At 35.3% G+C, this 14,877-nt stretch overlaps 1 protein-coding gene across 1 annotated transcript in view; it reads left to right on the top strand.

Annotated features, from left to right (window-relative positions):
• Nucleotides 1–14,877, top strand: part of TRHDE (thyrotropin releasing hormone degrading enzyme) — a 419,741-nt gene that overhangs the window by 358,876 nt on the left and 45,988 nt on the right. Inside the window, exons 14-16 of the mRNA XM_017870740.1 lie at nt 11,577–11,724; nt 13,797–13,894; nt 14,329–14,436. Coding sequence (XP_017726229.1) covers nt 11,577–11,724; nt 13,797–13,894; nt 14,329–14,436 — 354 coding nt within the window. The remainder of the gene's footprint in view (nt 1–11,576; nt 11,725–13,796; nt 13,895–14,328; nt 14,437–14,877) is intronic.

Raw genomic sequence — 14,877 nt, 5'->3', positions numbered from 1 at the left:
CTGTCACCCAGGCTGGAGTGCAGTGGCTGGATCTCAGCTCACTCCCAAAGTGCTGGGATTACAGGCTTGAGCCACCGCGCCCGGCCACAGTTTTATTCTTAATGACACTCAAAAGTGGTCTAACTTTGACCAGGAGGTTCTTTAAGTTGGTTGCAGAGCACAGATTAAATGGGTTGCTGTCACTTTGCTCTTGGTAGAGTCCCTCTGTCTTTTTTGGCTGCTCTTTTAAAGCCTTTCAAAGCCTTTCCAAGCCTTTCCTCTTTTTAAAGCCATCATTCCCTTTAGCATCACTAGATTACACTCTCAAAAGTGTTTCTATTTTTCTTCAAAAATGTACCATTTTTTAGAGTGTTGTATTGTCTTCCTGCTTAATTATTAAACTTTGCGTCAGTCTAAAATTTCAACCTTAGCCCTACATTTAAAAAATTATAAAGGGCTCATATATGTATTGATACCTGCATGTATGAGCTAGAGCTGTACTTGGTTTTGAGATTTATTTTTGAAATATTTAATTGAGATGGGCTATCTTTGGGTTTCTTTTCAGGCCCAAAACTCAGCCCTACAGTTTTGTAGAGGATGCGATTACTCCCATGCACCATATGCCATTATTTGAGTCCTTCACCCTTTCCTTCTCAGGCAAAGTATAGAACCCGAAACCACTTTCCATACCCTTAATTCTTGCCTTTCCTATAAAACCTTGAGATAGAAAGTATTTCTTTGTTTGAAGCATTTTTTCTTATGTAAATTAAATATACTTTATATCACTACCTCCCCTTTGTGGGGGGACTACATCCTGGTACTCTATTTGTTTACCTGTGTCAACAATATTTCTGAAAGCAAAGTGTTATTGTAATGCATGATGTTCATGGTAGGTATAGTACTGCTAACTGAATCAGCCTCTGTAGGCCAGAGTCTGGGCTAAGAGTGTTCTCTGATTTATGTAGACTGGATGAAATACTAAAGGAATCCAGGGAATGGGATCAGTGTTTAAGAACATGGCTTTGGGTAATGTGGCAAAAAAATGGCCAAAGGCTAAAAGGAGTATTTATGAGTCACTAAGACCTCCATTTTAATGTCCTCCATGAACCAAACTTCTCCCTCCATCCCCATTTATTGTTATGCTTTTCTCATAAGACCTCCATGGATTATTCCCACTTGATATCCCCTATAATTTTCTCTTGTATTTTCTTTTACTAGAACATGGTAAAGAGAATAAAAAATTATCACCAGTTCTTTTTGGAATAGTGGCAAGAATATCATGGGCATGGTGTAGGAAGACTGGGTTCAAATTCCAGCTCTCCCCTTATTTGCAATATGACCCTGGGAAGGTTAGAAAAGTTTTTTGAGCCTCAGTTTTGATCTGTAGAATGGGGATGGTAATACGGCCAACCTGAGAAGATTGTTTCAAGGTTTTAGTCACATGGTACATGCAAAGCATTGACACAAGGACTGACATACACGGAACCCTAAAGCAATGTTGGCTATCACAGTGCCTGTCTGATCTATGTAAGGCTCTCTGCTCCTTTGTCTGGGATCATTTGCTACTTTACAAAGACTGAAAACATGTACTCAGAGATTTTCCAAGAAACACATGTTTAGCTTAATAATTCTAATTCGAGTATTCTATCCAAAGAAAATCATTCAGAACATGTGAAAGTATTATGTACAAAGATGTTCATAGACCAGTTATTTATGATGTAAAACATGTATATAACCACAATATTTGACAATAGTGAACTACACTTATCTTCTCAACAGAATATTGTTAGAACCAATCCAAAGGTAATTATGAAGAATTTGAATAACATCCCAAAATTTTCTGAGTACTGATTTTATTTCCTGCTCTTTTCTTTCTTTATTTTTTTTAACTTTTATTTTAGGGTCGGGGGTACATGTGCAAGTTTGTCATATAGGTAAATTGCGAGCCATGGGGATTTGGTTTACAGATTATTTTGTCATGCAGGTAATAAGCATAGTACCTGATAGGTAGTTTTTCAATCTTCACCCTCCTCCCTCCCTCCACAATAAGTTAAATATATAAACTTCTGTGTGTAATATATAAAAGACAAAACTTTTGACATGCATATTAGACTAGGGAAGACATAGTTCTCTTTAAGTTGTTTGGTTTGAGTGATGTTTTTACTCTTTTCTAGTTTCCTGTTATTCACACATTTCTCCAAAAAGCAGCCATATAGGAAGTTAGAAGCTTCACTGATTTATGGACCTTTAGGTTAACGATTGGATGTCCTGATGACAGTAGACTCAACCTCTGAAAAATCCTGTTGGAATTTTTTATTCTTTTTACTCCCATGTGGCTCCTTTAGAGCACTGAAAAACTTCACTGCTCAATAAGCAGAATTCCATACTAGCTTTAAGAATTGCATTTTCCATGGAAATCATAATCTCTGTGGATTATTATTTTTTATTCATTTCAGGCAGTAGTCTGTATTTAAATTCTAGGCTAATTCTGCTAATTAACCCAAAGTGGAATATACACCTTCCTGTACATAAAGTACATATTATTTTAAAATGTCTTCATTATTGAAATTATTTATCAGTGACCTTCCTTATGTTTTCTAATGCTGCTTTTAACATTTAAACAATAAAAAATGTGTGGATAAGTTTTGTAATAATTTTTTCTGATATTTTCATAAGAAACTTTCTAAAACAAATGTCATGCATGGTCTGTCTTTAAAACTCATATTCTCTGTTTTTATGTCATTCATTTCACTCACTAGGTATATATTTTTCTCATGTAAGCATGGTCCGTGTAGTGAGAGACCAACTGGGAAATCATATTTCACATCCTTCTCATCTTGAAAGACCACGTGGCACATTTGAGTTTGCTCTCCGTAGCAGCCAGAGTCACCCTTTTAAAACATAAATCAGATCGTGCCATTTCCCAGCTCAAAAACTTGCGGTGACTTTCCATCACACGTAGAAAAACAATCTGAGCTCCCACTGTGCAGCAAAAAGTTCGGGTGCCTGCCTGTGTGTGTATGCACCTGGGTCTCCGCTAGGTCTCTGCAGGGGCAGAAGCAGGAACCACAGGTGGACTGCCTGCCCCTACAGAGTCACCTTCTAAGCGCATGAGAATGAGAACATCACCATGGTGCAGGGCATCTGACTTTCAGAAAACGTAATTGATGGAAGAAAGCAACTCCCATCCTCTGATTTAATGTCACAGCAGTATTCTGCTGTTTGTGGTGCATCAGTTTTTTCATGAAGATTTTGAGTACCTGAGGAACTGGCATTGGAGCATGCTAAAATAAAGATTCTGAAAATCAGAAATAATTAAAGCAAGGTAAAGAACTGGACCAACCAAGAGAGGGCCACTGCCAATGAGCTTTGCTTCATAGAGTCTACTAAGTGAGGAGGAAGGCTGTAAGGCAAAGCACCTGGCTAAACACCTGGAAGAGAAAAACCTAGTGGCAAAACAGCAGGATGCATTTTACAAGAAGCAGCTGGCTAGACTGGAGGAGAGGAGCTGAGTTCCACAAAGTCACCACTGAGCAATATCAGAAAGCTGCCAAAGAGATGGAAGCAAAGTTCAGTGACATGAGTTTTGTCCTATCTGTGCTGATCTGCAGGCCAGAATTCTTCAGTGTTGTCATGAGAGCATACCCCAGACTCTCAGTGGCTTTGCACTAGCTAACCTGTAAGTGTGCTGTGTTCATCATGCCAAACAGGACATGATTGAGAAGAGATGGTAATATCAACTTCTGGAACAAGCAAATCTCCTTCAGCGTTAATTCCAGAGGTAGAACTTTTTTTTCCTAGCAAGAAATTAACGCATTTAAAGAGAATACCATTAAAGAGAAGCACCAGAGGGTGAATTCTGACAAATTATATCACATTTTGATCAGTAATGATTTGAAAAGACAGCCTTCTTGACCTTTTTGCACTTTCTACTTCTACTGGCCATAAAAACTTTCTCTTCTAATCAAGCTCCTTCATTTCATGAACCTTCACTCTAACAAAGCTAGGGGTGAGGGTGAGGCTAAGTTATTAATAATTGGAGTGTAAAGAAGAGAGGGGAAAAAAACCTAGATCTTGGGAAAAGAGTGCTGTGTGAGATTATCTAGGCTGTGGCATATTGGTTTTCTCCTTTGACTGTATAAGAGTTCTTTCACTTTAACTTCTTATGATGATCATGCCAGTAAGAGACAAAAAGGAAGGAAAATTTACCTCTTGTTAGAATAATGTTTATGATTACAAGTGAAATAAGGCATTTAAAAAATCAATATAAAGGCAACCTTAAGCTTTTACAATCTCTTCTCTATCGTGAATACTGACATCTTTTCTTCATTCACTATTAATAACAAATACATTTTCTGATGCACAAAAGAGAAAAACAACCCAAAGCCCTTATTATTTCAGGTTTTTCATGCTCTGGTTACCGCTGACCTCTGCAACTTCATACCCTGACCTTTTTCCTCAGCTAACTCCATGCCAGCTACAAAGGCCCTCTGTTATTCCTTCAACATCCCAGTCTGTTCCTGTCTCAAGACCTTTGAATTTGCTGTTTCCTCAGTCAGTATTCTCCTCCCACCAAACTTGCTGTTTCCTCAGTCAGAATAATTCTCCCACCAGAATCGATCAACCTGTTCTCTCACTTCATGCAGATGACACCTTCCCTAACCACCCATTTAAACCACTCCCCTCTAATTCTTCTTTCCCTAACCCTGCTTGCTTTCCCTTCATAGGATCTGGGACCACATTATGTATGTATTTGTGGATTAACTCTAATGTGATAAATTCCATGAAAGTGACATGCAAGCCAGATGTGAATGGAAGGAAGGAAGAAAGTAGTTGACCCTAATTCAAAGAGTTATTTTGAGAGGTTGCCTCATGGGGTAGCAGGAGCTTGCTTGTCAGTCCTGGCAATTCTAGCCCTGCTACTTGTTAGCCATGTGAGGTTGGCAAGGGGCATATTTTCTGAAACTTTAGCTTCTTTCTCTAAAAACAATGGGCATAATAGTACTGATATTGATGCTTAGTATAACTGTTCTAAAGGATAGTAGACTGAAATAAATTTAGACCATATTTTCATAACATCATAACTGGTATACATTAATTCTTCAATACATGATAGCTTGAAATTATTAAGTGGAAAGTTTTCTAAACAATAGTTGACTTGGGCCATAAAACTAAGGTTTTTTTCTCTTTTTGACCAAATAACTGACATCTGTTAATTCTTCCAATTAATGGTCAAGTATTGACCCTATTTCTCAGCACTATTAAGTACCCAGTAGACTCTGTTTTAAGATGATGGTTGATTTCTTATGATATTATGTTTGGAAATACAGAAGAAAGCATGTATAGAGAAGAAATGCTGGATGCAATGATGGTGGTAGTGAGACTACATAAACTACAAAATAAATGTTTCCTGGATGTCTAACTTTTAATTTTTAAATGTTTACTGTAGAAGGAACTCTAGAAATCATGTTGTTTACCCTTGCCAATTTTCTGACTAGGAGAAAGAGATTTCTAAGCCTTCCATCAATTTATTTAAATGAATGGCATAAATAACACTATTGCTTCTAGGAAAGTAATTTGCTAATCAGAGAAAAATAAAGTAGAGATGTTTGTATAATGCCTCTACATGCTCACTGGCTGTAAAGCTATTTTATTTTGGTATAGACTCACTAATGTAAAACTGTTGTCTAGATAGCAGTGGACTTCTTGTCTTCTCTATGTGTTGTCATTAATAAAATAGATGAGAAAAAATACTATCAATATCACCCTAATAAAATTCTCTCATCCTGCTGTTTTTTAACCTTCAAAAATGCTTAATTAAAAATTATGTTTAAGTTTTATAGTATCTTTGGCAAGTACTCCTGTTTTTAAAAGCTATGACATTATTGCCATAATTTAATTTGGTTTAAGGACCATTTATTGAGTGCCTATTTTGTGCTGGGTTCTGCATTAGGCTGTGGGGATAAAAAGACGGGTAGAGCATATTTCATTTTCTGAAAGAGCTAAGGCCAGTGAGTAAGATAATACTGTGAGAAAATAATGACTAATGTCCTGATAATTATTATGAATAGAGGTGTTCTCAAAGTGTTAGTTGAAACCAGAATAAAGGTGCCTAAGTCAAGTTTGGGATCAGGCTTTCTGGAAGAGAAGGAGCAGAAGGAGGAGGGGCTCTGAGATCTCTTCTCTGTGCACCTTTTCACATTACTAATTGTGTTAGGCCATTCTTGTAATGCTATAAAGAAATATGTGAGACTGTGTAATTTATAAGAAAAGAGGTTTAATTGGCTCACAATTTTGCAGGATGTAAAGGAAGCATAGTCCTCGTGTCTGGGGAGGCCTCAGGAAACTCCTACTCATGGTTGAAAGTCAGTAGGAGCAGACACATCAGCTGACAAAAGTAGGAGCAAGAGAGAGAGAGTCACGGGGAGGCATCATATACTTTTAAATGACCAGATCTCATGAGAACTCAGCATCAGGAAGACAGCACCAATCCATGAAGGGGGATCTGCCTCATGATCCAAACACTTCCAACCAGGCCCCACTACCAGCATTGAGAATTGCAGTTCAACATGAGATTTGAGTGGGGACAAATGTTCATACTATATCACTAATTTTATGGGGCCACAAATTAGTAACTTCCTTTTACATCTCTTCAGACAATTAAGCAATGGCTGAATGATATTTTTTTTTTTTTTTTTCTCTAGAAACTGATCAAATGAGCTGTTGGTTGACAGAGATACTTCCCCTATGTTTTTCCCCTTTTATTCTATGGTACATCAAGAACTATTGGGATTTCCAATCTGTGCCATAAGGTTTTCCCACAAAGAGCGTATAAAGCCTTTTAATAATGAATAATGAAAAATAGCAGATAAATCCTACTAAACTTTGTAATTAAGCATTTCAGCAAGTGCTTTAAAACTCTGTGCCCTGAGGGACAGTGACAGTATCTTCAGCGTGCCTTGTGAAATATGTAGGAGACTATTTTTTGGCTTTAAATGAATATTCAGTTAATATTCATTTATTAGAGTATGATGTAGAGTATCAAGAGTAGAGTATGATGCTCCAAAGAATCTGAGAATTGTGTTTTATTTATATTTCTCTAAGTTTCAAGCCCAGAAATCAATTGCCTTTAAAGAAAACTCAGAGTTAAATAGGTTATTCTTCTATACAAGCCACCCATCTCAGTAAGATTCAGGAGTTAACATTCAAAGGAATTCAGAATGGTTTTTAAAAAGCAATTTTGGATCTTAGGTGGAAACAAAGCCAGTTAAGGTTAGAGCATTTCAATATCAGCTAACATAGTCTTGTTTTAATCTCTTTCTTATAAAATACATTATCTAGTGCACTTAAAGATATATTTTATTTCAAGCTCTTATAAATTGGAGAAGGAGGAGGGAAGGATATATGTGTGCATGTAGCAAGGGATGGGAGGAGCAGCTGTCTAGCTACATGCATATGGACATTCTTTTACTTATTTTTGTAACATTCCTCATTTGCCTCTTTCTCATTGTCTTTTCTTTGATTTTCAAATCATTTCTTATGCTCATCCTCACTCCAATAGTAGGGAAGAAAGGTATAATCTACAACCTCTTCCTAAAATATTAATAGGACACACTTAATTATATATGAAATACATACAGTATGTATTCTTTAAATTTGCTATTTTTAATTTTTGTTAGCAAGATTTCCCTGTGGTGATGCAAATTTAGAGAAACTGCATTTCACCATCAGAACCCTAAGTGTGCTGCCTACTGGGCTGCTTACAGTGAGCTAATATTGTGTTTCATTCACTGGATTCCACATACTTCCCTATATTGATTGCACTATCAGTAGTAGTAATCACAGATATCATTACCAGCCAATTACACAAACACGCATCTGAGCTAGGTAACCTATACTCCAACATTATCTCTTACAGTTCTTAATTTTGTAATGAAGCTGATCATCCTCTTGCCCAATTAAGTGTATCTACATATTGTGATGTCGTGGGCTTAAATGCAAGTATATTAAATTATGTAGTTGGTAATTACATATGTTGGTACCACAGCAGAAGGAGGGCAACTTGAGTATAATCTGTTTCTTATTCTATTCGAGGTCGGCATTAAAGAAGGTTAACTGCTGTTAAAAAAAAAATTGACCCCAAAACACATTTGGTAAGATAAAATGGAAATTATTTCTGCTCACATAACAGGAGTGTGTGTGAGAATTGACATGGTCATGCAGTCATCCAGGGACCCAGGCAGGTTTTTGATATATTCAATACAAGACTGTCAAGGTCACCTGGAAGGTTCACTTAAGGAAAAATAACATAGAAGACCTAATGGGAGATGTCTAAGGACAACCCAGGCAGAGAGGCACATTCATATTCTGTTGGCTAGATCACAGTCTCATGACCACACCTAAGTACCAGGAGAACTGCGAAGTATAGTTCATTCAAAGAAGAAGAGAAGAGCATGGATCTGGGTGAGCAGTTAGAGATCCCTGCCAAAAGGACTCAAAACAGAACTTGCTCCGTTTCTCTGTTTAATGAGTGGTTTTCCTTACTTGCCTTTCCATTATTTGGAACTTTTATCAGGTTTGCTTTGCTTTTATTTTTTTCACACAGTGCCAGATGTCTTATAAAACCTAGATCCATGTCCTGTCTCCTAGACTTGTACATATTAAGCAACTAAAGAGTGGAGAATATAAAATTACAAAGTATTTCTCAAACTGTTAAATAGTTAAATTGTACCCATATTATTACAATTGTTTTTCAGTAGATTAAATTGTAGATATATAGGTTAGATTAAAAGCTTTTCTGTGCTATAATGGGTGTCTCTTAGTTCCATCCTTTTATGGACAAAGAATGTGAGGGCTGGAGAGATAAATTATTTTCCTGATTGTACGAGTGTGGTAGCAGCCAGATGCAGGCTCTTTCTCAAATCTAAGTTTCTTTCCATAACATTATTTGTCATCATTTTTATTTGCAGGCAAATTCCCTACAAAGTATGAATCATTAAATAATGTCTATACATTTTTAGAGATGAAATAAAACACAATAAATTGTAATTGACATAAAGCTATCGTGTCCAAATTTATGGGAAATGAGATTCAAGCAACTTTCCAAACTTATTTGAAGTGTTTGTAATAAGTGAGCTACTTACTAAAAATTTTTTTAAAAATCATTAATTTTCTTATTTAACAAAAATAATAATGGCTTCTAAATAAATCTTCACTTTAACTTATACAATCCATGGCATGTATAAAGAGAAAGGTGAAATATTTAATCACCACACTAATTAATATTTAGAATTAAAAGTTCGAGAGAAACAAATTACAAAATCTGAACTACTGGAAGCTACATTTCTTTTAAGGACATAATCTAAAATATTATTTTAATAAAAATTGTATTACATTTTCAGGGAGTGAACAAACCTGTGAAATCAAAATTTAAGTTATTATTGGGATGTTGTCCTGGCTAAAATATAGTTGCTTATTTAATTATTGTTGCCATAGCCTAATTTCACGCTATTTCTTCAAAAATGTATAAAATGGAATTTGCACAGGAAAAAAGTGGCACAAATCTAGGTACACTGTAAATCATAAATTTTCAGATTTTTTAATTATGTGAAATTTGAAGTTTGCTCACTATTTTATTTATGTGAATTATGAACCTGTGGTTGATCTTGTACTATGGTTGAATCAACATCATTAGTGTGTCACACATTCTTTTGTTTTAATTAAAAGAAAACTGCAGCACCCTCTTCAAAATTTGTTTTTATTATGAACATTATAAGCACAGTTATAAGCTAATATTCATCCGTAGGGTAATTTTTGCATGTGACATTGAATTAAGACTAAATAATATGGAAAAATTATTTTAACTGAAGATGAAAAGGACTCTGTTTCCTCCCTGTCCACTTTCAACCATGCACAAATACAAAGGTCCATCTAATTTTGTTATATTGCAAAATAACAGTGTGAAATGTAGATAAGCAGGACAACCAGGCTTTCTAGCTTTCATAGTTCCCTCTTCCCTATGTTAACAGTCTGCATTCAGTTGATTTGTCTTTGTCTGTTTGGGCTGTTATAACAAAATACCTTACACTGGGTAATTTAGGAACAATAGAAATTTTTGTTCATGGTTCTGGAGGCCAGGGAGTCCAAGATCAACTTCCAGCAGATGAGAGCTTGCTTCAGAGATTGTGCCTTCTTGCTGCACACACATTGAAAAGAAGAGTCAAGAAAACGCATTGGAACCTCTTTAATAAGGGCACTAATCCCATTCATGAAAATAGAGCCCTCATGACCTCATCACTTCCAAAGGCCCTACCTCTTAATACTGTCGCAATGGATATTAGGTTCGAACACATAAATTTTAGGGAAATATCAACATTCAAACCATAGCAAATATCAATGCTGAAAAATTCCACCAGAATACATAATGTCACTATATGCAGTGAAGACATCAAGGCTAAGACCATCTTTTAATGTATTGTGGACTCTCATTTATATTGCTTTGATTTTGCTAGAATATTACCTACAGTCCACTGGAAAAAAGAGATACATAGTTCTTTTTGGCTTCTTTTCTTGATATGGCCTCTTAAACTACAGACAATATGTATTAAGATAATTTTTAAAAGGTACAATTTAGTATTTTCTAAGGAAACTGATATTGGTTCTCAAGGTGACATATTTTATTTTGAAAGGAAAAAAATAGAAGAAAAGAGCTATTCTCGGCCAGGTGCGGTGGCTCACTCCTGTAATCCCAGCACTTTGGGAGGCTGAGGCGGGCGGATCACGAGGTCAGGAGATCGAGACCATCCTGGCTAACACTGTGAAGCCCCGTCTTTACTAAAAATACAAAAAAATTAGCCGGGTGTGGTGGCGGGTGCCTGTAGTCCCAGCTACTCAAGAGGCTGAGGCAGGAGAATGGCATGAACCCGGGAGGCGGAGCTTGCAGTGAGCCAAGATGGCGCGGCTGCACTCCAGCCTGGGCGACAGAGCGAGACTCCATCTCAGAAAAAAAAAAAAACAGCTATTCCTTTAACATTTTTGTAATTTGGACTTTATTAAAACCTAGCTCAGATTTTCATCAGTGTTATGGAAAGCAACTTAAAAAAAGGTTTGAAAACATGCTAATATTGTAATCTAACAAACACCCAGAACTGCAAATTGACACTTTAATTTGATGATCTTTTAAACAGCAATGTGTATTAAATATCATTACCCTGAGCTAAATGACAAGTAAAGACAATATGGAGAAACTGAAATTGCATTTCAGTAATCAATTATTTTCAATTGCTTGTTAACCTCTGAAGAGTTTCTGTGAAGGAACATATCTAGGCTTGGTTTTGCTTATATTCCACAATTGCTTGCTTTTAAAAAAATATGCATTCTGATGTTTTTGTATGCATAAATTTTTAACTGTCCAACTCTGTATATATTAAGGTGGCACTGGCATCCTAAGTACGACTATATTTTAAAAGTAATTTTATTTTTATAGCACTGAATATGCTTTCTTTATACTATGATGAATCTTGCTTTTCTGTCTTTTATTTGCGTAAGTAAAAATCTTCGTTTGTGCATCATCATGTATCTATTTTTTTTAACTGCAGGGCTGGCTATTTGCCTCAGAATATTCCTCTGGAGATTATCAGATACCTGTCTGAGGAGAAGGATTTTCTTCCATGGCATGCTGCCAGCCGAGCTCTTTATCCACTAGATAAATTACTGGACCGCATGGAAAACTACAACGTTTTCAATGTAAAAGATATAATTTTCTTTCTAATTTTAGAAGATACACTATTTTATTCTTTTTCTACTATTATGTATGCAACTGATCCCAAGTTATTTTAGTTTGTTCTTCTAGTTTGTGTTATCCTGATTTTTGTCCTAATTGTCTATGCAACACAGATGACAATTATTTGAAGAAGAAATGTAATACAAAAGCTACCTTTTGCTCTGGCCTAAAAGTGTCAATTAAGCTTAAATGCTCCAGAATTAAAGAAGAAATATACATGGCAAAGTTTTAAAGTTCAAACTTACTTTCCAAGAGTTAGAGGGCTCTGTGTTCGCAAAGGACTTAACCTGGGTGGAAAGATCCCAAAGATCTTAACAGAATATAGGCATTTTCAGTAACGATTCTTAGTCATTATTTTTATCCAAAAGGGCATAGTGAATTCAATTCACTGCCTTAATTAACAAGGATAAGATCAACATTGAGGCAAAAGCCCATTCATAATTGGGTCCAAGGGGATACAGGAAAGCAAACAACAGATAATCCAAATAGACAAGAAGACATGACAAACATTCCAAATTGTTACCTGACCAGATTTTCTGAACTCAAAACCTAGTAAACCAAAATTACACTACTCATGCCATCTAATCTGATTTAATAATCATTTTCAATAATATTAGGATTAAGTATTGCTCATGAGCCTTTTGATTCTTAAATTTCTTATCATTGTGCCTTCCATGATCTTTGAACACTATTTATTTTTGTTTAGTTAGTGTAAGAGACTGTTCTGTGTTTTATAAAATTATCTTATTTTTTAAAACATACTGACTATACTAATTAACATGCACATTTGGGATTACTGAAAAGTGGATTCCTGTGACATGAAATCTTTTTATTGGAGCCATCTGATTTCTGATGGCCATCAGAATTCCTCCCTTTTTATTTTTACTTTAAACCTACAGAAAATAAACTGTTTAATGATTTTTTAATGGGAATAATTACGTTCATTGTTAGTTTTGTCTAAGCCCTTAGAACACAGACATGCAAATAAATGGGCCGTTATAGTCATGATATGATTTTTTACCTGCTAGAGAAATATTACACATTAATTTCTCCCTAACACAAAGACACTGCAATATTAAACCTTTGTAAAAGTAAAATATATTTTTGAATATATTTGTACATTAGAATAGTGTATCATGTCAGATTCTTTGTTTTCAATAAACAGTTTAGAATTGTTTTCATTGTAATTTAAATGTTTGTATTCCTTTGGCAAAATTCAAGAACCACATTAAAGTGAGGGAGAGCCAACCTGGGCAACATGGTGAAACCCCATCTCTACAAAAAATAAATAAATAAATAAATACAAAAATTAACTGGGTGTAGTGGCTTGTGCCTGTAGTCACAGCTACTCGTGAGGCTGAGATGGGAGGATGGCTTGAATCTAGGTGGAGGATGCAGTGAGCCGTGATTGTTGCCACTGCACTCCAGCCAGGGCAACAGAGTGGAGACCCTGTCTAAAAAAAACAAAAAATAGCGAGGGAGAGCATGCCTTACCTTGATACTGATACCTAAAGGTGTCATTAGCTGAATGAATTGTTGACTTTGAAATACCATTATAATTACACTGAAGAGTTCTGTGTATCTCAGCTTCATCAGTACTAGGCTATTGGTTGGGCCAACATAGTAGTTTTGCATTAAATATACCCTGTTGATATAAAATGCATAAATAATAGATGTCCATTTTCATATAGTATATCTATATACATTTGTACATATGTACTCATAGGTGTTATCAATATTATTTATTTTCCTCATTTTGTTACAAAAGTCATCATCTAAAATATTTACTCATGCAAATTAGTGATTTAATAGGAAGAAGAGTAGACTTGTACCATTCCAATAGCATTTTATCCCTATTTTCTATATATGAAATATTATATTGAATAAAATTATAATAGAACATTACTTACAATTTTACTGATATTTGAAAGTAGATACATTTTAAGAATATTTTAATTATATTATAGAATTTTAATTATCAGTATACAGAAGTTTTAAACTGACCTTATCTTTATCTGTTCTATACCCCATTTAGGAATATATTTTAAAGCAAGTTGCAACAACGTATATCAAGCTTGGGTGGCCGAAAAATAATTTTAATGGATCTCTTGTTCAAGCATCCTACCAACATGAGTACTGTTTTATTTTCTTATCCTCTTCTTTTCCCCTAGAACTGTACAATAATGTACTACTAGTGCCATTGTGACTTTAGCAGCATGAAACAATCTTCCTTTCATTCTTCATCTTACATTTCACTTTCCCGAGAGGACTGTCACTGGGTAGCACAGTTTCCATTGCCTGATCCTGAGAACAAAGACGTTTCCTTGCTGTGTTTTAATTTAAGATCTACCTTTATTGGTGATATTGAGATCGGAACGCATGCCTCTCACTGGAGTACTGTTAAACTTTTAGTATGTTTAACTTCCACTCTGCCTAAGTGACTTTTACTCAGCAGCATAGGATTTCCAGATCTAAAAACCATAAACCAGTTAATAATTTATCTACTATTTAGGGAATGAATTTCTCTCACTTTCTTTTTAATTTGTTTCCCTTTTGATGATCTCTAGAGAACTACGTAGAGAAGTTATAATGCTGGCCTGCAGTTTTGGCAACAAGCACTGTCACCAACAGGCATCAACTCTTATTTCAGATTGGATTTCCAGCAACAGGAACAGGTAAATTGAGCCAATTCCTGTATTTCTGATATTATTTAATAGTGCTTTCAGATTCTCAGTGGATGCATTTCATTTACCAACTGGAGGAAAACAAGACAAGGAAAAACAAAAGCATACAGCAACATTTTGTATCAGATTCACAGCTTCCAAGGCAATAGTGTGAAAGTCACAATACAGGTATCTTTGAAATGATTCACTGAGTTTATGCTAACTTTATTAATTTAGATCTTTATTTTTAAATATATATATATAAGTTGTCACCTTATTTCAAGTTTTGAAAGCTCTGCTATCTCATGAGAACAAAATAATGAAATTCAATCCAGACTCTTTCAGGTTCTTTATAAAGGTTGTGGCATTTATTCATAAAACAATTACCAGCATATGTCATAAACAAAGTAGCATAACAAATGTTAATATTAAAACTAAAACTAAAAGGTTATG

Source organism: Rhinopithecus bieti, unplaced genomic scaffold (assembly GCF_001698545.2).
Source record: "Rhinopithecus bieti isolate Rb0 unplaced genomic scaffold, ASM169854v2 scaffold_5324, whole genome shotgun sequence".
Taxonomy (NCBI): domain Eukaryota; kingdom Metazoa; phylum Chordata; class Mammalia; order Primates; family Cercopithecidae; genus Rhinopithecus; species Rhinopithecus bieti.
This window is presented reverse-complemented; position numbering and strand designations above follow the sequence as displayed.